General features: G+C 47.6%; 3 protein-coding genes across 6 annotated transcripts in view; 2 read left to right on the top strand and 1 right to left on the bottom strand.

Annotated features, from left to right (window-relative positions):
* The first annotated feature begins 1,290 nt into the window (after positions 1 to 1,290).
* On the top strand, positions 1,291 to 11,439 carry ZSCAN25 (zinc finger and SCAN domain containing 25). Of its 3 annotated transcripts, none has more exons than XM_069571176.1 (7): positions 1,291 to 1,486; positions 2,605 to 2,726; positions 3,607 to 4,023; positions 5,205 to 5,406; positions 6,001 to 6,092; positions 7,754 to 7,880; positions 9,229 to 11,439. In XM_069571176.1, the coding sequence occupies exons 3-7, from the start codon at positions 3,637 to 3,639 to the stop codon at positions 10,059 to 10,061; spliced, it is 1,641 nt and encodes a 546-aa protein (XP_069427277.1). In that variant the 5' UTR covers positions 1,291 to 1,486; positions 2,605 to 2,726; positions 3,607 to 3,636; the 3' UTR covers positions 10,062 to 11,439. The 3 variants fall into 3 exon arrangements, with proteins under 3 accessions (XP_069427277.1, XP_069427276.1, XP_069427278.1); XM_069571175.1 differs by having other exon boundaries at positions 1,293 to 1,689; XM_069571177.1 differs by having other exon boundaries at positions 1,444 to 1,689; positions 3,607 to 4,027.
* The window catches only part of LOC138429538 (cytochrome P450 3A24), a 100,675-nt gene continuing 86,790 nt past the window's right edge, over positions 11,070 to 24,954 (top strand). Inside the window, exons 1-3 of one of the 2 annotated variants that reach the window (XM_069571181.1) lie at positions 11,070 to 11,574; positions 11,807 to 11,873; positions 19,745 to 19,938. The gene's annotated coding sequence lies outside the window, so the exon portion shown is untranslated. The remainder of the gene's footprint in view (positions 11,575 to 11,806; positions 11,874 to 19,744; positions 19,939 to 24,954) is intronic. The other variant, XM_069571180.1, reaches the window with a different exon arrangement.
* LOC138428888 (putative olfactory receptor 1F12P) lies at positions 22,215 to 23,159 on the bottom strand. The gene has a single exon (XM_069569814.1). The coding sequence runs from the start codon at positions 23,157 to 23,159 to the stop codon at positions 22,215 to 22,217; it is 945 nt and encodes a 314-aa protein (XP_069425915.1).

Genomic DNA, 24,954 nt, shown 5'->3' with positions numbered 1-24,954 from the left:
ACTTGTGTGCAGGTCAGGAAGCAACAGTTAGTACTGGACATGGAACAACAGACTGATTCCAAATAGGAAAAGGAGTACGTCAAGGCTGTATATTGTCATCATGCTTATTTAACTTATATGCAGAGTACATCATGAGAAACGCTGGGCTGGAAGAAGCACAAGCTGGAATCAAGATTGCCGGGAGAAATGTCAATAACCTCAGATATGCAGATGACACCACCCTTATGGCAGAAAGTGAAGAAGAGCTAAAGAGCCTCTTGGTGAAAGTGAAAGGAGAGTGAAAGTTTGGCTTAAAGCTCAACATTCAGAAAACTAAGATCATGGCATCTGGTCCCATTACTTCATAGCAAATAGATGGGGAAACAGTGGAAACAGTGGCTGATTTTATTTTTTTGGGCTCCAAAATCACTGCAGATGGTGATTGCAGCCATGAAATTTAAAAAAGCTTATTCCTTGGAAGGAAAGTTATGACCAACCTAGACAGCATATTAAAAAGCAGAGACATTACTTTGCCGACTAAGGTCTGTCTAGTCAAGGCTATGGTTTTTCCAGTAGTCATGTATGGATGTGAGAGTTGGACTATAAAGAAAGCTGAGAGCTGAAGAATTGATGCTTTTGAACTGTGGTGTTGGAGAAGACTCTTGAGAGTCCCTTGGACTGCAAGGAGATCCAGCCAATCTATCCTAAAGGAGATCAGTCCTTTGTGTTCACTGGAAGGACTGATGTAGAAGCTGAAACTCCAATACTTTGGCCGCCTGATGCGAAGAGCTGACTCATTGGAAAAGACCCTGATGCTGGGAAAGATTGAGGGCAGGAGGAGAAGGGGACGACAGAGGATGAGATGGTTGGATGGCATCACCGACTCAGTGGACATGAGTCTGGGTAAACTCCGGGAGTTGGTGATGGATAGGGAGGCCTGGCGTGCTGCTGTTTATGGGGTCGCAGAGTTGGACACGACTGAGCGACTGAAGTGAAATGAACTGAACTGAAGCAAATCTGAGCTCAGGTGCCGGCTCCTCCAGGAAACCTTCCCTGACTAGCCCCAGGGTAGAAGCCTCTTATGCGTACCCACAATGCCCGGGTGCTTCCCTCCGTCACCTTCTGACCCTAAGCCCCGCACAAAGCACCGGAGGATGCAGTAAACATGTGTTGACCGACTGGGCTCTAGTCTAAAGTGCCATGAGGGAGGCGCTTTATCTCGCGGTGTGTCTGGAGAAGCGTCCTTCCCATAATGGAGCGCAGATGCAAAGCCACGCAGGCGCTAAGGGCCCCGCGTCGGTGAGCCTGAACGCAGGCAGGTGGGTGGAGCCTCTGGTGGTCCGGCGCGCGCTCCCGAACGGTCCCCAGGGAAGGGGGAATCAACGAGACGCACCGGCCTCCAAGAGTCCTAGAGAGGAAACGGAAGGGGCCCTCCCTTAGCGTACCTGTCTGACCGCGTCCGTCGCCCACTTCCGGCTCGCCGCGGGCTGGGGCGAGCCTGCCTCAGGTGTGGGGCTGTGAGGGCAGGCGAGTTTGAGTGGCGGGGCCGAGGTGGCTGGGGCCCGGGTTCCGTGCTGTGGGGCTGCTGCGGGCGTTGGCGGTGGCGGCGAGGCTGACGCTGAGGGCGGCGCGTCTCCCCGGAGCTGCCTCCCGCAGCACCGAGGCCTTGCGGGTCGGGATCCCGGGGGCGCCGCACGGCGCTCGGCTCAGGTAGGAGCGAGGTTGGTCGCGCCCGGCCACGGTTGGCTTAACGGGGGAGGTCTCCAGAACCCGGATATCTTGAGCCGAAGCAGAACCCTCTCAAGAGTGAAAAGTGGTCATTTTAGAACGAGAAGCTCATTGAAAGAATAAAAAAGTGGCGCCTTCTATTTGTCAAGTGCTAGAAGCAAAAGATGAGTGAGTGAGGGCTTCCCCCCCGCCCCCCCCCCCCCCCCGGCCGGTCAATACGGCATCTTAGTTCCCAGGTACGGATAGAACCCGTGCCTCCTACAGTGGAAGCTCAGAGTCCTAACCGCTGGACCGCCAGGGAATTCCCCAGGATGAGGACATTTCCTTACCAAAGGGAATCTTGTAGATGGAGACACACGTATAAGCATTCGCACTATAATGCGGTAAATGCAATCATGGGGTGAACAAATTCAGTAGCTAGAAAGTCAGGAAAGAGAAATCTCAATTGATGCAGCAGAGAAAACAAATAGAGTGAAAATGTAAATACATTTGAGAAGGATAGATACACAAACACTCAATAGACTATTAAGCAGATGCTTGGATAATATTAATGCCTACTGCCATTCGCTTATTCTCTGCTACATGTAAGGCGGTTCTCCCCCCTTTCCCCTACCCCAAGTCTACAGGTCTCTTCTTTCTCATGAGTACTTGAACTTGTGTAAACTTTCCTTTTTTTTTGGCTTCCCATGTTTCTTATATACACTTTTGTGTTTTGGTAGGCTGACCTCAATCATCCAACCTCTTACATATTCAGTTTCTTCAGTACACTCACTAGGATGGTTGTCCGTATTAAATGAGAGTGTGTGCTCACATACTTTCTAAATGGTAAAGCGTAAGTTGGAATTCTTTTGATCAATTATAGTAATGGTATGTATATCATTCTGTTGTTTTCTTTAGGCTGAGCAATCTGTCACAGTCTAGCCACCAACAAGGCTATTGGTTTTACCTGCAAAATGCCTTAACTGTCTGCTTCTTTGCCACCTCCCTGATCTAAGTCTCTCTCTCCTGCTTGGACTACGGTAAGTGTAGCTTTCCTTCTTGACCCTTCATATCTGTACTCTGCTGACACTTTTGCAGGCAGAGTGACCTTTGAAGAACATATATCTCCCCACTAAAATAAGGAATGAGAGTGAAGTCCATAATTCTTACTGCATGCCCAGGCCCTGGATAATCTGTTTTTCTCCTTCCCCTGTGTTCTGTCCCTCTCTCACTCTACTGAAGCCACATTGCACTTTGGTTTGTTTGCAGACTGCCTGTAATGTCTAGCCCCCAGGCTTTTGCCTGGAAAGTTCTTTGAATGACTGGCTCATTCTCATTCATTTGTTGGTCTCATCTTAAGTGTCATTTCTTTAGAAAAGCCTTCTCCAAGTTGATTGTCCCCATTAACACCCTCCTTATTTCCTTTTTAGAACTAATTCTCATTTATAATTTAAATATATTTGTTGACTTTTTTTTTCCATTTGCTGCACCAGTTTGTGAGTTTCAAAGGGCAAGCTCTTTGTCTTGTTCCCTCTTGTGTTTCTAGCTTCTGTGGGCCAGTCATAGATACATGTTTAATGTATATATTTTTTGATTTTGGAAGAGTGGGCCCTGATGACTGACCTAGTTATAATACATCTCCATTTAATGATTATAGTATTATCCTCTTCATGAAATTCTAAGCTATTTGTGGGTATAAGCTGAGTCGTGTATGTTTTCTATTTACCCTTCACACATAAGTGGTTAGCAAATACTGAGTTGAATTGACATGACTCAGGATATATGTCTAGTCTTTTGAAAATGTCTCGTTATCCTGTTTTCCAGTGGAATGTTTATTGATGTAGAGGCAGAGCTGGGATGCCCCGAGCTTCCTGGAGTCTTATTTATGCTGTCCTGTTGTCTGTCTGGTCTTCCCTACAGACCTTCAATCTTCTGGAAGGGGGTGTGAAGATGCTTATAGAGCGTCCAGGGATGGCAGAAGAGCCTCAGCAGCAAATGGGTGGCCCTGTGGTAAAACTAGAGAAAGAGCTGCCTTGGGGCAGGACAAGGGAGGACCCCAGCCCGGAGACTTTTCGCCTGCGGTTTCGGCAGTTCCGCTACCAGGAGGCAGCTGGGCCCCAGGAAGCCCTCAGGGAGCTCCAGGAGCTCTGTCGCCAGTGGCTGCGGCCCGAGCTGCATACCAAGGAGCAGATCCTGGAGCTGCTAGTGCTGGAGCAGTTCCTGACCATCCTGCCACGGGAGTTCTACGCCTGGATTTGGGAGCATGGCCCTGAGAGCGGCAAGGCCCTAGTGGCCATGGTGGAAGACTTCACGCAGAGAGCCCTGGAAGCCAAGGCGGTGGGTGAGAAGGGGGCTCTGGGTCTTGCTTTGTTGATGTGGAAGGGAAGCGGTAAAGAATCGAGAGGTTTGATGGAGCAGTGGGAGTGGGTGACATGCATGCAGAGTCTCCTTTCTCTGCTTCCGGGCCACTAGAAGTACTTTTTGGAGGGTAGAGGAGTTTTCAGCAAGGAAAGCCATTTCCAGGGAAGACGCAGGGCCAGTGGAAGGGCCGGTAGCGTCTTTTCTGGTCATCAGGGCAGGGACTTGGCCATATTTCTTTTGTGAGCCTTGGGTCCAAGAAGGCAGTGGTGGACCTCCCAGTGGTTAAGTGGTCCAGTGGTTAAGACTGGCTTCTAATGCAGGGGGCACTGGATTCAGTCCCTGGTTAGGAAACTAAGATCCCACATGCTGTGTGGCATGGCCAAAAAATGAAAAAAATGGAAGGCAGTTATGATGGATTTCAAAGGCCGGGGGTCTCCTTCCTGTTTGGGCGGAGATGTATGTAGGCTTGCAGGGAATTCTACTTGGTGAACAGTTTTTCTCAGGAGCGCTATCTGTAGCAGTGCCGTTTCTATGTCTGGGACGTTGGCTCAAGTGATCACATAATGAGTGACTTTGCACCTCAGAGGCTTCCCTGGGACTCTGGTCATGTCTCTGTCCCTCTCTGGTACAGTTTCCTGCTGGCTGTCTAGGAAAGAAAGGGCAGGACTGAACGTTACTGTTACGCTTGCAGGTAACCACCTTCTTTCAGTTTATCCTCCCCTCCCCCACAGCAGTCACCCTGACGTCTTGTGTTGTCTAAGAGAGCTGTTTTGTTTTGTCTTTAGTAGGAGCTTAAAAGTGGACCAAGAAGGGCCTGTTTTTGTGGGTTTTGGTTTTCCTTGCTATTTGTAGAACAATTTTTTCCCTCACTAATTCACTGCACAGTCTAGGCCTTGTATTTATTGTTTTCAGCATCTTTAACTGAGGACTGTTAGTCAGTATTGAGGCGAGCTGAAAGGACTCTTGTCAAATGGCATGGATACAGATAACTATCTGATCTCAAGAGCCTGATGAAGGCAGTTTAGCTTCTTTTTCACCTTTTCACTGCTGTGCTCGGGAAGAGCTGAGCCAGCTTGTCTGTCCCCCAGCAGCTGGAATGGCTTTCATGACAGCCTTACGCAGGCCTCGTTCTAACAGGTGTTGGGGACTCTTCTTAGGTTCCGTGCCACGTACAGGGACAGCGGGAGGAGACAGCACTTTGCAGAGACCCCTGGGAACCAAGTGTCCACCTGGGGCCTGTGGAGGTCAAGCCCGAGTGGGGGATGCCCCACGGGGAAGGTGTCCAAGGCCTTGACCGAGGCGCTGAGGAGCAGCTCAGCCAGGACCCTGGAGAGGGGACGCAGGCCTTCCAGGAGCAGGGTAAGATGCAAGCAGTAAGAAGATAGGGCGCAGAAAACTGCTTTGTACCCCGCTTACCCCTTTCCTTTATCGACCCCTCAGCTGACAAACCAGGGCACCTGTGGGCACAGTTTTGAGTTTCCCTGACTTCCTCCTTGATTTCAGTAGGAAACAGATGCAGTGAAGTTGTTTCCTATAGCTCTGTCTCTCAATTTCTGCTATCTGGGATCATGCTGTCTTGTAATTTCTTCTCCTTCCCCTCACATTTTTAATATGGAGAGCTCCAGGGCATATGTAGCTGACATGTAAGGATTTTTTTTTTTTTTAAGTGGGTGGATAAACCAAATTCCTGAAAGTAACAGGTGACTTTACTGTGTTGCAGAATCTCAAAGGGGATTATTGTGAGCCCGTGACTTGGGAGCATGAACCGTTTTGAAGGGCCATGTGTAGTGGGTTGGGCCCTTCTTCCCAGCTGAGAACAGAGTGGGGTACACCCATGCCTGGCCTGTCTGGAGTCTCCTTCTGGTTCCCAGGGTTCTGTGTGTCAGGCAGCAGAGCCTGTGGCTGAGCTGCTGCAGGACAACGCTAATCCTTCTGTTTTCCTTTCCTGCTCAGCTCTGCCAGTCCTTCAGGCTGGTGCTGGCCTCCCTGCAGTGAGCACCAGAGACCAGGAGGTGGCAGCCAGCTTCCTGACGGCTGGATCCCAGGTGAGCTGTGCCTGCTCTTCAGGGATCACGAGGTTGCTTTGAATGAGGCGCACCTTCCTCAAGAGTTCTCCGCACAGCAGAGCACTGTGCAGAGTTGAGTGATTCTTCCTTTCTCGTCCTGATGGATGTGACAGCTTCGTTTTCTCCACTTGACTATCATCAGTTATTAATTTGGATTGAGCCTTTTGCCTTAGGGTCTAGACATGAGGCTCAGTTCACTCATTTGTATTACTCTTTGATTTCTTTTTTATTTTTTCTCAGTCAACTCAGTATTAGTCTTGTAATTATGGTGTTATTCAGTCACTTAGTCATGTCCGACTCTTGCAGTCCCGTGAACTGTACCTCACCAGGCTCCTCTGTCCATGGAATCTTTCAGATAAGAATACTGAATACTGGAGTGGGTTTCCACACCCTCCTCCAGGAGATCTTCCCAACCCAGGGATCGAACCCACGTCTCCTGCATTGGCAGGCAGATTCTTTACCTCTCAGCCACAAGGGAAGCCCAGTTGTGAGGAGGAAGCCGTTATTGGTGGAAACCCCACAGGCATGGTCTAGGCTGTGGTGGGCGGCCAAGAGATCAGTAGCCCTCTGTGGATAGCTTTTATGGCTCTGTCTGTGGCTGCTCTTCCTGTGGATCCCTTCCTCCCCCTCGAGTCAGCAGGAGTGTTGCTGACTCAGAGGTGGGGGTCCCCAGTAGTGCCAAGTGAAATGGTATCTGTGGCCCCTCCAAAGGCTGCACCAGGAGTTTTGGCCTTGTTAAACTTCTCAGCCTGCCACAGATGAGGGTCCCTGGAGCACAGGTGGGCAGTCCTGGCCCGGTGTGAGTCTCTCCCATGGCATGCCCAGTGTTCCCAGGGAGGTGGGGGGTTTCCAGTGTGACAGCTTTCTGAAAGGGACATCAAGTCTTACAGTGAAGAGTTCCTTGTAGAAGGAAAGTTATCATTTGGCAGAAAAAAAAGAAGTGATTCAAGTTTGATCTCATTAAAGCAGTATTTGGGCAAGGTTTGGTGCCTGTGCTGTTTCCTGCTTCTGTTGTCCAAGGACATTTAGAGGAGAGGAAGAAAGACATCAGCAATTTTTTTTTTCCAATTTAGACTCTCTCCTCCTGCCACAAGTGTTCTTTACCGTGGCATGGCAGCAGCACATTCATTTTAATGTGGCGCTGTTCTGGAGACGGGGCCTGGCCAAGTGTTTGCTTATCTCTGAGGGAATAAATAGCAGCCCCCATCTCCTTCCAATATGAGGATGTAGTGGAGGTGACTGAGTAGTGGAAATTGGAGGCTGTGGTTATTGGGTACCAGCAAAGTGGCTGCAGCAGAGACTCAATACAGTGCCTCAGACAAGTCCATCACTTCTCTGTCATTAAACTGTCGAGAGGGAGGCACTTCCAGTCCCATTTTGGAGCCGTTTGGGACCCTGGTTCCTGTGCTGTTTCCTGCTTCTGTTTTCCAAGGATATTTAGAGGAGAGGAAGAAAGACATCAGCATTTTTTTTTCAACTAAGTTAGATTCTCTCCTCCTGCCACAAGTGTTCTTCTTTGGGGAGAAGTGATCTTCTCGCTCTGTTCTCCCATGGAGTGTGGCTCCCTGTGTGTCTGCTCTTCAGCTGCTCCTGCCTTGGGATTATTTCTTTATCCTTAGCCATCTCCTGTGCTGTTTCAGGGATTGGGCCCATTTAAAGACATGGCCCTGGCTTTCCCTGAGGAGGAGTGGAGGCACGTAACTCCAGCCCAGATAGACTGCTTTGGGGAGTATGTGGAACCCCAGGACTGCGGGGTCTCACCTCCAGGTAAGACATCAGAAATACTGGCTGTCTCCTCCGTGTTTTGTCAAATCAGGAGGCATTAAGTGTCCTTTTTCCTTTTTTCTTTTAATGGCCTTGCCTGAAAGGACTTTCCCGTTTAAGTGTGACTTGTCATTTCCCTCTTTTCTTGGCTTCTTTGCTCCCTAGTATCTCTCTGCTCTCTTCTCTTCCCCTTCTTGATCTTATGTAACCAATTTAGAGAGAGTAAAAGAGGGAACAAAGGAAGGATCTGTGGAAGGGCATTTCATTCCTAATAAATGTGCTGATGTCGAGGTGGCTCGGTACAGACAGCTGCGTTCACTGGCCGATCAGCAGTCATGAGGCATCTCCCCTGAGTCAGTCCCTGTGCCAGGCTCGCAGAGACCCAGGGTAATAAACCAGGGTGAGGTGGAAGGCACAGTGTGAGCAGGGACAGTGAGCTGAGGGAGGATGTGGAAACATTGCTGAAACAGGTCTGTGATCCTGGGGAAGCTGAACATCTTGACTTCTTGTTGCATGTGCAACAAGGTCATGTGTAAGTAAGTGTGGAATAAACAGTGCTAATTGAATGCATGTGCTGATGAGACCCACAGCGGGGGAGAAGTCAAGGTGTGTTCCTTAGAGGATGGCATTGAGTCAGATTTTGAGGGAAAGCACAGGGTGACTTAGTAGGAAATTAAGAGGGAGGGCATTGTAATTTAGCAGTTGGTTCCATGAGAAGGCAGGGAGATGGTCTGAGCTTGGGCTGCTGTCACAAAATACCTCCGAGTGGGTGGCTTTAACAACAGACACTTAATATCTCCCAGTTCTGGAGGCTGGGAAGTCCCGGATCCAGTTGCTGGCACATTTATTGTCTGGCGAGGGCCTCTCTTCCTGGTTCACGGGTAGTTGCCTTCTTGCCAGGTCCTCATGTGGCAGAGGGAGGGAGAGAGAGATCTCATGTCTCTTCCTCCTTTTTTATAAGGCTGTTAATCCATCATGAGGGCTCCCGGTCACATGACCCAAGTGCACAGAGAGCCAGCCCTGGCTTCTCCTCTTCTGGGACATGATCCCATCCTGGGGGCTTCACCCCCAGACCCTCACCTAATTAGGGTCCAAAGGCCCCACCTCCTAACAGCAGCCCCAGGGGGCTGAGAGCTTCAGCCGGTGAATTTTGGAGGGAACCCAAACATTCAGTCCATAACAGGTGGAAAGAAGTAAAGGAATGTCTGGCTTTAAAGTCAGAGCAAGTGAAAGGCACAAAGGTCATTGGTAGTTGTTAATGGGACACGTTAGAAGCCAAGTTCTGACTAGAAGTTTCCCTTCTAGTCTGAGAGCCTCTTCAGCATCTGTCTGTATCTCCTTTGTCCTGTAGGCCTGGGGAGCAAGGACAAAGAGGCAAAGACCCAGCTGGCAGACCCCAAGGGGCAGCTCGCTTGCGGGCGGGCAGAGCGGTGTGGGGAGGCCTCTCTCCAGGGCCCGGAGTTGGGAAGACCATGCGAGCAGGAGGCCGGGAGCTCGCTAGGAAACGTGCCCGGGTTGCTCCCGCCCCAGCACAGCGTTGCCCCGCTGCCCGATGACCTCCAGACCCACAGCTCCTTCTGGAAGCCTTTCCAGTGCCCTGAGTGTGGGAAAGGCTTCAGTCGGAGCTCCAACCTGGTCCGACACCAGCGGACACATGAGGAGGAGAAGTCGTACAGCTGCGGGGAGTGCGGCAAGGGCTTTGCTCTCCGCGAGTACCTGCTGAAGCACCAGCGGACGCACCTGGGCCGGCGGCCGCACGTGTGCAGTGAGTGCTGGAAGACCTTCAGCCAGCGCCACCACCTCGCGGTCCACCAGCGCAGCCACACAGGTGAGAAGCCCTTCCAGTGCGCGGACTGCTGGAGGAGCTTCAGCCGTCGGCAGCACCTACAGGTGCACCGCCGGACACACACCGGCGAGAAGCCATACACCTGCGAGTGTGGCAAGCGCTTCAGCAGGAACGCCAACCTGGCGGTGCACCGGCGGACCCACACCGGTGAGAAGCCCTATGGCTGCCAGGCGTGTGGGAAGCGCTTCAGCAAGGGGGAGCGGCTGGTCCGGCACCAGAGGATCCACACTGGGGAGAAGCCATACCGCTGCCCGGCCTGCGGCCGCAGCTTCAACCAGCGCTCCATCCTCAATCGGCACCAGAAGACGCAGCACCGCCAGGAGCCCCCGGGACAGTGAGGGCGCCTGGTGTGGATGCCCCTGTTTGGCTCATGGGACCTTCCGGGACCACCAGTGGATGGAGACCTCATGGGAGGAAGTACTCACTGTTACTTCCTGAACGGCTGCAGGTGTCAGGAGTGTTGGGTGTGGAGAGGTGCTTTGACCCCTTTTCTTTCCCCTCGTTTCAGACGCTGGATAAGGGAGAGGCCTGCTTTAGTTGAGGTGCCACGTCTCACCCAACTGGTGCTAGCACTTCTTAACCTTCTTTCCAGGAATTGATGGTTCAAGTTTCAGTTCAGGTTGAGGTTTTTCTCCTTCCATGGATGTTCATGTCCATCTCCTGAGAAAATCTGGTCCTTGTAGTGAAATCTTCTCACCTGTCAGCAGCTTGAACCTCATTTTCCTGAGGGCTGTGTCCCTGCAAGATCATTAGCTCAGACTCTGATTCCCTCTCTCCCCCCAGTTCTCTTCCATTTAACAAATACTTATTGAACACTTATTGCCCCAATGACCAGACAGCTGAGACCGCAGCTGAGACCTCATTGCCCCAGGGTGTGGGATCAGGCTCTGGAAGCAGACTTTTAATAAAGCAGAGCGCCCTGAGTTACATTCCTGGTGAGTGCTGAGTGAGAGGAAGTTCTCTGCTCCATCTGCCGAGTTCCTAATCTTTCCCTGCCCAGCTGGGTCGCTTAGGCATCTGCCTTTATTTTACTCTCTCTGTGGCCCCTTCTCTGTGACCTACTCTCATTAGTAGTTTCTCCCATTCCATTGTTCCTTGAACAAAAACAGCTGTCCACACATCTGTTAGGAAATTAATATTTTGCTTTTGGTCACTGTCTGAACATGAGAGTATTTTTCTTTTTAATCCAGTTTGGAATGAAGTTCTAATGAGTCTGAAAGATGAACTGATATTAATACATTTGATGGCACTTTACAGCATATAAAATGCACTTCCCTGTTTTCTCACTTGACTCATTCCACAAATATTTATTGAGGCCTGACAGTGTGCCAGAGACTCTTCTGGGTGCTTGAAGTAGGTTAGTAAATAAAATGGGGGGAGTCCCTGTCCTTGGGGAGCTTACGTGTTAGTGAATGTGTTTGATCTTCAGAATCACCCAAGGTGGAACCTGTGGATACTCCCAGATACCCTCTGGACCTGGGCCTGTGCCTCCATGCTGTCAGCTCTGGCCCTGCAGTGCATTCGCCACCACCTACCTCTTGTTTCCGAATCATCTTTGTCCTCAGTGCATCTTGATCCTTGTCATCTAAGAGGCACTTGGGATCCTCAGGCCACCTGGAGATGATGAGACGGTAGCTGGCTGTTTTTATATGAATGCTAATTTAGGAAAAACAAAGATGTTTTTAGGAATTAAATACATTTTTTAAAAAACGAGAAGATGCATTATCTGTAACTGTGTTTAAGCTCTCATATTATTTTGCCATCGTTAAAGGGTTTCCTTTTTCTTGGACTTTCTGGAAACTGCCTAACTAGCCCAGACCATGCTGCAGTGCCTTTGGATGCCGCTGCCGAGTGAGTTAGTCTTCTGATGGGACTGTAAGTTAGTTGTCTCTGGACTGTGTCCTGTGTTTGCAAGATGTGATTTGTCTCATGGTGCCTCTTAATACTATCTTCTTTCACTGGGGTGTTTTTCCCCCCATTTTCCATTGTAAATGGGATATTGATAAATAGTAATAACTTTAATACAGAGAGTTGCATTACTCACTCTGATTTGAAACACATTATTTTATCACTCATTTGGCAGGTAACCGTGGTGTTTACATTTGACTCAGCAGAAGACCTCCTGGCCCTTCAGTTGTCCCGGTGAGGCTGTGAGTACTGTGAGACGTCCACTTTCTGAGATGCTGGACTGCTGTTTCCCAGCATCGTTGAGTCCAGATGCAGAGTCAGCTCTTTTCTGCCCCACGCCTCAGACAACCCAGGCGAGGCTCATAGCCACCTGGAGTCCAAACCCAATGACAGGCTTCCCTCGGCCTCTGGCTTCTAGTCTGTAGGACATAGGGGCTGACCTGACCCGAGTTTGGTCTTTTCTAAGAGGTGTGTAGGGGGCATGGGGCCAGCTTGGGCTTGGAGTTGCTCCTCAGTGCCCTTCTGTTTACCTGAATTAAATGGCAGATTCTCTGAGCATACACTGGGTTTTCAGCCAGTTGGGATCTCAGAAGGGAGCTTCTGTAAGAGTCAGAACTTGCTGTCTTCCCGCGTGGGCTCCCTTGTTTGCTTTGAGACCAAAGCTTACTGACAGTTCCTCCAAAGAGTCCCAAAAGGAAAATTTTCCCATAGAGTTGTAGTAACCTTATTTTTGATAGCTATTCAAATGCCAAATATTGTTTTCTGTATTTTTCTATTTAGGAATTTTTTTTTAGAATAGAGAATTTCAAACATATATAAATGAATCCTCATGTATTCATCATTTAGCTTTTACCATTTGTTTCTGCATAGCCAATCTTGTTTGATTTCTGCCCCATCCTCCTCTTCATCTTCCTCCCCAGCTGAAGTATTTTGAAGCAAATCTCAAATTTTGTTTATAGATAATTCAGTGTATACTGCTAAATGTTAAGGATTCTTAAAAAAATTATAATAATAACCACATTGCTATTATCATACCTAAAAAATAGTTCCTTAATTGCCAATTAATGCACTTAAAAAAGAAACCACATGATTTTTAAAAACCTTCTTTAAGATCAAAGTAAGATACATAAATTGTAATTTGTTGCTTGTCTTCTAGGTCTGACATATCTTTTCCCTCTTGATATATGTTTTTCTTTTTTATTTGGCCATGCTGCATGGCTTGTGCGATCTTAATTCCCCAAGTAGAGATTCAACCCATGCCCCCTACAGTGGAAACACAGAGCCCTCACCACTGGACCACCAGGGAAGTCCCTTCCCCTTAAAATTTATTTGTTAAAACAACTGGATTATTTTTCCTGTGGACTTTTCTCACATTCTGAATTTTATTGCTTGCATACTCATGGCATAGTTAAATATAGTTCTCTGCCGTCTGATTCACTGAAAACTACAGGTGTAAAGGGCTAGTCAGGTTCATGTTTCACATTTTGGCAAGAACGTACTATAGATGGTGGCTTGTCTGGTTGTTTCTCATTATATAATGTTAAGAGCCTAAATTGAAGTCAAGTGGGCCTTAGAAAGCATCACTATGAACAAAGCTAGTGGAGGTGATAGAATTACAGTTGAGCTATTTCAAATCCTAAAACATGATGCTGTGAAAGTGCTACACTCAGTATGCCAGCAAATTTGGAAGACTCATCAGTGGCCACAGGACTGGAAAAGGTCAGTTTTCATTCTAATCCCAAAGAAAGGCAATGCCAAAGAATGCTCAAACTACCGCACAATTGCACTCATCTCACACGCTGGTAAAATAATACTCAAAATTCTCCAAGCCAGACTTCAGCAGTACGTGAACCGTGAACTTCCAGATGTTCAAGCTGGTTTTAGAAAAGGCAGAGGAACCAGAGATCAAATTGCCAACATCCACTGGATCATGGAAAAAGCAAGAGAGTTCCAGAAAAACATCTATTTCTGCTTTATTGACTGCCAAAGCCTTTGACTGTGTGGATCACAATAAACTGTGGAAAATTCTTCAAGAGATGGGAATACCAGACCACCTGACCTGCCTCTTGAGAAACCTATATGCAGGCCAGGAAACAACAGTTAGAACTGGACATGGAACAACAGACTGGTTCCAAATAGGAAAAGGAGTACATCAAGGCTGTATATTGTCACCCTGCTTATTTAACTTATATGGAGAGTACATCGTGAGAAATGCTGGGCTGGAGGAAGCACAAGCTGGAATCAAGATTGCCGGGAGAAATATCAATAACCTCAAATATGCAGATGATACCACCCTTATGGCAGAAAGTGAAGAAGAACTAAAAAGCCTCTTGATGAAAGTGAAAGAGGAGAGTAAAAAAGTTGGCTTAAAGCTCAACATTCAGAAAACTAAAAGCATCCGGTTCCATCACTTCATGGCAAATAGATGGAGAAACAGTGGCTGACTTTATTTTTCTGGGCTCCAAAATCACTGCAGATTAAATTGCCAACCTCCGCTGGATCATGGAAAAAGCAAGCATGGACTGCAACCATGAAATTAAAAGATGCTTACTCCTTGGAAGGAAGGTTATGACCAACCTAGACAGCCTATTGAAAAGCAGAGACATTACCAACAAAGGTCCGTCTAGTCAAGGCTCTGGTTTTTCCAGTAGTCCTGTATGGATGTGAGAGTTGGACCATAAAGAAAGCTGATTGCTGAAGAGTTGATGCTTTTGAACTGTGGTGTTGGAGAAGATTCTTAACAGTCCCTTGGAGAGCAAAGAGATCAACCAGTCAGTCCTAAAGGAGATCAGTCCTGAATATTCATTGGAAGGACTGATGTTGAAGTTGAAACTCCAATACTTTGGCCACCTGATTCGAAGAGATGACTCATTTGCAAAGATCCTGATGCTGGGAAATACTGAAGGCAGGAGGAGAAGGGGACAAAAGAGGGTGAGGTGGTTGGATGGCATCACCAACTCAATGGGCATGAGTTTGGGTAAACTCCAGGAGTTGGTGATGGATAGGGAGGCGTGGCATGCTGCAGTCCATGGAGTCACAAAGAGTTGGACATGACTGAGTGACTGAACTGAACTGAAGAGTCTAAATGCATTTATTTCACTAATTCTATAAAAGAATCTTCATTTATTAGCTGGGATGCCTCACAGCTGTATCTGTGCACTCATAACAGTTCACAGAGGAAAGGAAATACTGGATTCTTCCTTCCCTTATTTACCCGTCTTTACAATAATGATCTAGTGGCTTTTCTTCTAAACTGATCACCATGAAAGTGGTCAGTTATTATTTTTTAATAAAAAATGCATTCTTGAATTTAAACCAATCCATCACAGTTGTTGATGCTCAAATAATTTCAGTTCTGACCAGTGGGAGCCTCTTCACATTGGCTTCTGATTCTATATAACCCTAATCACCTTTGATGGCTTCTTTGCTCTCATGTGACAGGGTATTACAAGTTCATCTTGTTTGTTTCAAGCCCCCCTTGAGAGTAAAGGGAAGTGCTGTTAATTTCAGGACAGTGGTGTAAACTGGGACTCCCAGGGCAAACAGGGACACTTGGTCACTTTATATTTAGCCCTCACTGTGTGTGACAGGGTGTCTGCAGTTCCCTCACGCTGGGCTAAGGCTGTGTGCTTTCAGGGCCTAGCTGTGTGTGCCATGCCGGCTGTGGTGGTGAGAAAGGCTGCTGCTCCCAAGGGGCATGACCTTTGTAAGAGAAACCCCTTTTTATTCCCTGGGCGTTAACAAACCGGATAACTTTCTGCCTAAGGTCTGTCCTGGGGAGCTAATGCATTTACAAAAAATGTTTCTCAAAATATATGCCAGGGTAAATGTTGTCTGCAGGCTGATTAAGTGTGCTAGGGAGAAGTAGGAATTTTTGTTTCTTAAAAAATAAGCTTGTTTCTCATCCCATCACCTTCACCCTGCAACACAAGTTGTCTGGATCCACTTCTGAGACGGGGAAAGGAGCTGTCAAAACATGTCTCCTTGCTCTTGTAAACTTTGCCTGAGTTTCTCAACCTTGGCACTGTTCTCACAGTGTGCCAGGCACTTTGTCTTGGAGGCTGCCCTGGGTTTTTTGTGGGTCATAGGCGATTTAGCAAGATCATTGTTCTCAGTCTATTTGATGACACTTGTGCCAACTAAAGATGTTTCCAGGCCTTCCCAAATGTCCCCTGGAGGCAAAATTGATCTTGGCTGAGAACCTCTGCCCTTAGGGTTCAGGGTAAGCACTGGAGCAAATTAGTTGGCTTAGCTGTTGGAAGAAAAGACTGGGCTTCTAAGGCCTGGACCTTAAAGACCCCTGGCCTAATAGCTTGAAAACAAAGGAGCTACTAGAGGTCATGTGTGTTAAGTGCAGTGTTGCCAGGCAGAGCCAAGAGCCACTGAAGCTGAGTCTCAGGGTGGCTGCTGGGATCTGTTACAGGCCGCCTGGCAGGTGGCTTTGGGTTCCTTTTGGGCAGGCACCTGCTGTGAAGCCTCCGCACAGCAGTGAGGTGGGCCTGGACTCACTGTCCCCAGTGGATACAGGTGCATGTTGGGGGCCATGCCAGCATGATGCAGCCAGTGCCAACATTTTTGCCTCCATAATAAAGTCTTCAGGGCCTACAGTAGACATAAATATTTGAATGGATGAAAGCCCTGGATTTCTACCTTTTTCATGGCTGGAAGTTTCTCAAGTGTGCCTTAGGAAGGAAGAGCACAGAAGCACGGTGCCCCTTGGTGGCCCCCCAACCTGGCAGTCATCTGTAACTGCTGCACGCCATCTGCAGGGATATCCAGTTCACTTAGTTCTACAAGACAGAGCAGCTCACTTGGGCTTCTTAAAATTTCATATCCCTTTCTTGCCTTTTTTTTTCTTTATTGTCTCAGTGAAGGGCATATTTTTAGAGACTGGTCTTGTGCAACCCATTCCCAGGGTTGATACCTTTCAATAAAAAACTATAGTAAACATTTGTTATGAAGTGGGGAGGGTAGGCTGTCATCTTCCTTGTGTTTGTCTCCAGGAACTTAAATTGCTAGGAGAGTGAGGGTGGAAGGGGTGGGTGATGCTGGTGTTGCACCCTGAGAAGCAGAGGGACTGAGAAGATGGAAGAGCACAGAGGGGCCAGTAAAAGGGCTGCCTTCACTGCCATGTGCGCTAGTCACAGCTCGTGGTTTCTGTGGCCGGAGACCAGGAAACATGGCAGATTCAAGAGCTGGCTTCATATTTCCCCCTCCTACTTAAAAAATGTGTTTATTGAGAAGGTGGTGTATGAGCTTTTAGACAAAGACTGGGAAAAAGGGATGGTAGAAGTCTGTATTTGCCTTCTTGAGTCCCACTCCTGTGAGCTTTTTGAGTCTTATACCATCTCCATGTCTGTGAAAAATTTGAGAAAACCCGATCTCAATCATCTGTATGTATCATGGACTTCCATGGAAGGCATCAGCAGATTCTCTGAACAGGAAGAAGTAGAATGGACGATGAACAGTTAATTGTTGAGAACCAGTCTTCCCTGTAGGTTTTCCCAGCTTTCAGTTTTAGGAATTCCAGCCACCTGGACTAAGGTGCTGATGAAAAGAATGGAAAATAAGAGATGGAAAAACCAAGAGTTAAAACAGTGTGGTGGTAGCACAGATACACCAGTGGAGTGGAATACAGGTTCAGAAACAGACCCAGCTCTGTATGGAAATCTAGCACATAAAGATGGTATTGCATGGAAAAATTAATAAATTTGAATCCACAAAAAAGATAAAAGTGACTCTTGAACATATGAAAAGATGTTCACCTTCACTCATGAAATAAATGCCAAGTAAAGCTACACTGAGATATTATTTCTTATCCTATAGATCATACTTCAAAAGCCTGACTACATGTGTTTGATGAGTTTGTGGGAAAAAAGGAATTCTTAGGCACCTCTGACAGAATGCAAAATGGTACAACTTTATGTGAGGGGAATTTAGCAGTGCTATATCTAACAAAATTGCATGTGAATTTACTCTAAAGACACATCTCTAACAATAAGAAGATACATATGCACAAGACGATTCATGGCCGCGTTCTTTGTAGATCCCTGGTAAATCCCACCTGGTGCTGGTCACAGCTCTATGTTGAAGCGCTCTATATTTCAGGAAATTCCCGGAGCAGTGGGGCAGGTAACTTGATCATGTGGTATTTGACTCTAGATCACTTTCTCATGGAATAATGGCATCTGATTAAAAAAATTCAATGTAGGGGATCTAGAGGTGACCAGGTCCACTGTCTTAGAACATCCCTTGCCTTCCATGGTACCACAGGGGATACTGTTCCTCTGGGTGGCACTCAGCTGTCAATCAGACTAGCTTGCTCAGCTTGCCATTTTCAGCTTGAGTAGTGGAAGGGTGGGCACATTCCTGCCACACTCAGTGCTCAAGGTGAAAGCTATCCTAGGATATTTGGGATAGAGATTTTTATCCTTCATGCTCTTAAACTAGTTAAACAAGGAGGCAGTTAGAGGTAATTCTAATGCCTTGGCAGCCTATATGAGCAAACCCAAACCTGAGGCTGTGAATGCCTCAAGGTTAAAAAAATCGAAAAGGATGACCAGTCACAAACAGGCAGCTTGACTTCTGTATAAGGCAGCCTTAAACTACAGCCTCTCAATTTACTCACTTCTCTTCCTCCTCTTCTCTGTAGACATCTTGCTCCTGCCTCCTGTGTGCGGAATGAGTTTTGCTCAAATAAACTGAAAAATTTTACTATGCCTCCTTTTTTGTTTGTTTGTTTAACAATGCTTTTCAGCAGAGACTCTCCAAGTGTCCTCTGAAAACCCCTGACATCAAAGACACCAGGGAACTTGTTTGAAATGTACTTGGGGATGGAAGAATTTTCCACTGGTACCTTCCTTTTACCCGACTCCTCAGGTGGTAATTACACATGTCTGTTTTGAGAGTGCTTGCTCCATCATCATGTGGGAAACTGGCTGCACCAGAGCACTTTTTGAAACATTTGAATAAATCCCAAAGTTTCCCCCCACCAGCCAGCCCAAATCAGATACAAGATGGTCCTACAAAGGAACAGTAAGTCATGATCTTAGCGAAGTGCTGTTATGACTCTCAGCTGGTAGCCATAACGCAGGAACTTCTTAAACAACAAGGATGGTTACATCCTAATTTCACACTAGATTTTGCGGGGGAGGAGGGAATCAGAAATTCATTTATTGCTATGTCTCAGGACAATGCCCAGCTTAATAAAATTGCTTCACAAAGATTTCTTCAAAGCATCCATTTCTGTTGGTGCAGTCACCTAGTATCTGCTTCTCTGCCTGCTGCTGCTTCCCTCGTTTTCTCAGTTGTCATCACTCTCCTTCACTTTCACATCCCACTATGGGGGAGGCAAGTGAAGCACTTTGCTTAGGGCATCTTGGGAGCGCAGCTCTACAGAAAATACTTGTGCTCATCGGTAACCACGTGCCGGGTTGGGTGTGGAGAGTCCCGCAAAGCCAGTGTGGTGGTTCTGGGAGAGTTGAGTGTTGCAGAGGATTCACCAGGAACTCTGACAAAACCCCGTCTGTATGTTATTCTGAGGGCCCAGTCCCCACCAGAAATACGAGAGAACAAATAAATGATTATTTTAAGCCACTGAGTTGGGGTTGTTGGTTATGAAACAATAGTAACTGAAGCACAGCCTGGCCACAGGAGCACTCCTGGTCAATGCCTGGTGCCTGAACCGGGTTTATTTTTCTTGTAGCACTCACAACTCTGACATGTTGAATGTTTTTTTTTTTCTTAATTTTTTTTCTGCCTCCCTAATCCCTGGAACATCAGCTGCTGCAAGAAAGAGGAAACTTTGTTTTGTTTGCTGATATCTCTCTGGGATAAGGTATCTGGGACATAATTTCCCTTGAGCTCAAATTACCTTTGTTGAACAGATGCAGTACCTGTGGCCCCTGGTGTGGGGAAGGCACCCACTGTGAGCAGACGGAGTGTTGTATGACTTGGAAAATGTGATGTAGGAGATATTTTTTATTCTAATTGTTCTCGGAGATGCTTCCACTTTCCCTCATAACACTTTAAAAAATGTAGATAACAGAACTATTTTTTTCCCCTTAAACATTTTATTTTAAAAATAAAAATGAACATTCTGGTATCTTCACAGGATCGAGTTTATGCTACCAAGTCTGTAAGGGTGGCTGAGCTTCTGAACATCGTATAGTTGACCTGTGTGCAGGTTGTTCCTTCCCATTTACCCCTCAGCAAGCAGCCTCCTGGCCAGGACATGAGCCAGGCTGACAAGGTGACAAGGAGAGGCCTCAGAGCAGGAAGCATCCTCACAGCCCACTGATGAGCAAGGTCAGTTTAAGGTCTTTCAAATGTATTCACCGTCTGCCCCCTTTTAAAATCCTTTTCTTGTTCCCTTTTTTTTTTTAAACCTTGAGACCAAGCTGTTGTATTATTCACCATTATAGCAAATGCATACGAAGACCTCTTCTCCATGCTGATGTCGCTTTTCTTGACATCACAAGGTGATAGTGAGATTTTGTTGCTGTTATTGTGGGTCTATGATCAGAGACCCAGGAAAGCTGAAATCCAATCATCCCAACTCCTGAGGCTCAGGATCCCATGGAAACAATATGTTCAAGGAACAATAGCAAACTTTGAGTGAAAGTTCAACTGTTGGTATGTGAGTTATACCCAGTAACCTCTGTCATGGGCTCACTGGTTAAAGGTGAGCTGGGAAGTAACTTAGGCCTACCTTGCTTTCCCACTCAGCCCCAGATCAGAATTAAGGACCTGTGTGCTCAGTCATGGTGTTGGGGGCAGGGAGAGGGAGGGAGGGAGGGAGGAAGAGGTGACTGGACCCAACTGAGGACTCCAGCCAGACATACGGATAGAAGAGGACTAATCAAGGGGCCAGGCTGGGAGGAAGGGAGCTTCACCCCTAAATGATGACCCATAAGGGCACACTGCCTCTCATAAAATATGCACCATGAACTCCTTGGGCTCTGGCCAACCAGGTTGCTAACTCTTTCCTTGTCTGGGGTTGGGGAAAAGTAAAAGTATTGGTTAAGGCAAAATCATGGGGAGAAAGGCCATAAGTGTTCTTTCTGCATATCTGCTGTCAATTTAAAACGTTGAGATTTAAGAAAGTAAAAGACTTGACTCCAACAGTTCTGTTTGTAGTAGAGCTGAGGTAAGCCCTGCAAAGTTGAAGTATGCAAAGCAGAGCATGAAAGAAGCTGTAGTAGAATTCAAATTATATGGAGTTTCAGATGAGAAAAAAATTTCCTTTTGACCAGGGAGACTTCAGGTGGCTTCATGAAGGGCATGGTATTTTATCTGAGCCTTGAGGGACAACTGGAATTTTGATGGATAGAAATGGGCAAATGGCAGATGGAGAAGAATGAGGAGGGACAAAAAGAACATGGTGTGTTGGCTGGAATGATGCTTGTCAGATGAGCCAGAGTCAAATAGCTGGTAATCAGAGGGCCCAGGACCAGATGCCAGATGTGATTACTTTCCGTGTAATGCTCTCCCCAGCTCTGCCACACTCATCGCAGCCTACCATATTAACCTACTGGACAGAAAGTCACGTACACCTTCTTCAACCATGAACTCATTACATGAGGCCTTTTCCCTTTGTCTCTTTGTTCAGTTCAGCTTGTAGAGAAGCATCTTCAGAAGAATTATCTTGGCCTCTTCCTTTTACATGCTTCACACCCAGAGAACCAACTCTTAAGTCCAGCCTTCTCTCTTTCCTAAGAAATGAGAAAGCACATAGTGGGACAGTATAGGGCCTTCATAGGTGTTCAGCTGAGACAGTCGCTCTAGGCATTCCCAATACAAGTAGGTAGAGCTGTGGAGCTCCAGCCAGCAGGACCTAGGCCAAGAGTGGACAGACTGAAGCCTGTCTCCAAAGCCAGGTTCAGCCTAGAGTGTGGGGGTGGTTGTTGGGAAGTGGGGATGCAGCAGAGGAGTTTGGAAGTTGGGATGCCTGAGGATTAAAGATCTGAGCCTCTGTAGGGGTGCGTGGGGGCTCTCAAAGGGCATCTCCTTGGCACAGGCTGTCAGCGCAGGTCACGTGTGTGTGTGTGTGTGTGAGTGAGTCACTCAGTTGTGTCCGATTCTTTGCGACCCCATGGACTGTAACCCTCCAGGCTTTTCTGTCTGTGAGATTCTCCAGGCAAGAAAACTGGAGTGGGTTGCCATTCCCTTCTTCAGGGGATCTTCCCAACCCAGGGATTGAACTCAGATTTTCCACATCACTGGCAGATTCCTTACTGCCTGAGCCACCAGGGAAGCCCACCAGCACAGGTACCAGACTCCTATGAGCTCACCGTTCTCACATGAACCCTCTCCAGAAGGTCTGCAGGTAGAGCTACTTTATACCTGTTTATGTGGTTTTGTCTTTATGGGAGAGTTTATTCCCCTCTTGGTAGTCTAGGCAGTCAGGACAGGGGTCAAGATATTTTGGACCTGCAGATTACTTATGGAGCAATGACAGGCTTTGCTGGCCACAGTGACAACACAGGACAGTGAGATCTGCTTCTCCCACCTTCTGTGTGTTGAGTCTGTCCCTGGGGTTCATCCTCTTTCCAGCACAGAGGCCCCGAAAGGGAGCTCTGCTATCACAGCCCATGGAATGCAACCTTCACACTGACCAGTTTCCACAGAGCTCCCTTCATCTCCTTATTCCTCAGGCAGTAGATGAAGGGATTCAGCAGAGGGGTGACCACCATGTACATTACTGAAGCCAGTGAATCCTTGTCAGCTGCATGGGAGGGTGAAGGACTCAGGTAGACCCCTGTGATTGTCCCATAGAAGAGGATGACCACAGCAAGGTGGGAGCCACAGGTAGAGAAGGCCTTCTGTTTCCCCTGGGCAGATGGGACCTTGAGCACAGCAGACACAATGTGGACGTAGGAGATGAGGATGCCGAGGAAGGGGATGAGGACGATCAGGCCCCCCACCAGCAGAATCATGAGTTGATTGGGCAGGGTGTTGGAGCAGGAGAGCTGAAGCAGGGGAACGAGGTCACAGAAGAAGTAAGGGATGACGTTGCTGGCACAGAAGTCCAGCCGGGCCATGAGGAGGGTGTGCAGCAGGGAGTGGAGGTTGGCAAGGAGCCAGGCGCTCCCAAGCATCAGGGCACAAGCTGCTAGACTCATCGTTGTGGAGTAGTGCAGGGGCCGGCAGATCGCCACGTAGCGGTCGTAAGCCATGGCCGTCAGGAGGAAGTTGTCCATGTTTGCAAGCAAAATGCAGAAGTAGATCTGGGCTAGGCAGCCACTGTAGGAAATGGACTGGGTCTGTGTCTGGATATTCATAAGCATCTTGGGAACTGTGGCGGAGATGAAGCAGAAATCCACCAGGGAGAGGTTGCTGAGAAAGAAGTACATGGGCGTGTGGAGGTGGGAGTCCGAGCCAATAGCCAGGACGATGAGCAGGTTCCCAGCTGCCCCAACCAGGTACATGAGAAGGAAGAGCCCGAAGATCAGCTCCTGCTTCTCAGGTTGGCTGGAGAGACCAAGGAGGATGAACTGGGAGGCGCTTGTGTGGTTTCCCATCTTCATGGTCCTGCTGGGAGATCCAGACCAGGCGCGGGCTTTAGAGGATGGTGGTGTCTCCCTCCGTCCCCCATACACCCCCTCAGCTCACATCTTTGTGTTCATCTGGTGGAAACCCAAAAGAAGGCTCTGTACCTATCAAAGGAGAAGCTTCAACTAGGAAGTCCTATGGCCCCGGCAGATCGCAAAGTCAGGGTTTTAGTTATTTTGCCACCAGAATGCTACTGATGCTGGGCCTCACAAAGCCCCATGTGCCATCTCTCCAAGGAGAAGCCTTGTGTGGTGGCAACAACAACGGGGATACTTTAGGTGTGTTAGCCCCCTAAATTTCCATCTTATTCTAGTTCTTTGTTCTGATGATGTCTCAGTATTAAGTAAAGAGCTATAGGAATGTAATTTCCTCCTAGTCCCAATAGGATTGCCACCTGAAGGCTCTTTCTATACAGAATTCTAGAACTGCAATGGCACATACATGGAACTTCAGGATATTTGTAAACATCCCCCTTCCCCACAAACCTTCTTCCGCACCAGTAGTTTATCTCCCCTTGCTCCTCCACCCACATGGAGCCCAGGACTCAGGTGCCCTGGCTGCCACTCATCACTGGCTCTGGGCCATCTTGGTCCTGGTGATGATGCTGGGGATGGAGTTGGACAGAAGAGCCTGCTGACTGGGACAGCTCAGCCTGCCCTTCCGTCAGGGCTGACCCAGGAAAGGCCTTGCCTCTGGAGAGTGAGAGCTGCCCTGCAGATAACAAGGAGGAACTGTGAGTGTGATGCTGCCCAAAGCAACAGAGTGGGCAGCAGGGCAGCAACTCAGAGTTGGAGTTCTTTGCAAGCATAGCTGAAGTTTCATTAGTTACAAATTAGTTTTCAGTGCTTCACAAGACACAGTTGGGATTTGCGTCCTATAGAAGGTACAGCCTAAAGAGGGAGGGTGGGAAAGAAGCAACTGGAGTTACTGCACTGCTTGGGGATGAATAGCTGACAGGGGAAATCAGTCTGGAAAAGCTATGGGAATGGGTATGGCCCACCTGGGACCTGGGCAGGGAGTGAAAAGGGGCTCATGGTCTTGGGAGGCTTTTTCTGTGCCACCAATTTGTTGGAGCAAAGGGGCTTCCCCGCTCCACTGGGCAGCATCCAGTGAGGATGGAGATTTCAGCTTGCACGGGACCCAGCCCACAGACTCTCGGCCTGTGTTGAGAGCTATGCCTTAGTATAGAAAAGAAATGGCTCCTTTGGAAGTAATATTTTACTGATGCTTTTTTTTTTTTTTTTTGAGGATTCAAGTATTTGACAACCCACAGGCAAGAATCTTCGGTAAAGGATAGCCATAAGATAGAAGCCTAAGAGGCTGAGAAAAAAATCTGTTCAGTGAAAAAACTGAAAGAAAGCATGTATTTAATATGGTTTAGATTCTCATTTGACCAGTGCTGATTAAAACAGCTCTTTACTGGGTGATGTGAGTGATGAGAAAACAATGAAGGACATTGTTCTTGCTCCCAAGAAGCTTCTAGTCAAACGGAAAGGTGACAGCCCTTAGACTAGGGAGCTGACATTTATTGAGCACCTACTGTGTTTCATATACAGGGCTAGGCATGTGTATGTAGGTGCATGTATTTAATGCTCACAATGTATATAAAGTAGGCATTATTATTCTTATTTTACAGATGAGTAAACTGAGACTGAGAGGGCTTGAATAATTTTCCCCAAAGACATCAGGATTTGATTCCAGGTCAGTTTGATTTCAAAGTAGTGCTTTGATTTTCTCAAAAAGACTGAAGAAGTGCTACCAGGTAACCTT

This window comes from Ovis canadensis, chromosome 24 (assembly GCF_042477335.2).
Source record: "Ovis canadensis isolate MfBH-ARS-UI-01 breed Bighorn chromosome 24, ARS-UI_OviCan_v2, whole genome shotgun sequence".
Classification (NCBI taxonomy): domain Eukaryota; kingdom Metazoa; phylum Chordata; class Mammalia; order Artiodactyla; family Bovidae; genus Ovis; species Ovis canadensis.
Note: the sequence above shows the minus strand (reverse complement) of the source record. Positions and strands in the feature narration are given on the sequence as shown.

Bases quoted from the DNA above. Each gene is read 5' to 3' on its own strand.
- ZSCAN25 (XM_069571176.1), top strand. From the start codon at position 3,637: ATGCTTATAGAGCGTCCAGGGATGGCAGAAGAGCCTCAGCAGCAAATG. The intron at 4,024-5,204 runs GTGGGTGAGAAG...GACTCTTCTTAG, and splicing joins GAGCCCTGGAAGCCAAGGCG to GTTCCGTGCCACGTACAGGG. The intron at 6,093-7,753 runs GTGAGCTGTGCC...GTGCTGTTTCAG, and splicing joins TCCTGACGGCTGGATCCCAG to GGATTGGGCCCATTTAAAGA.
- LOC138428888 (XM_069569814.1), bottom strand. From the start codon at position 23,159: ATGAAGATGGGAAACCACACAAGCGCCTCCCAGTTCATCCTCCTTGGT.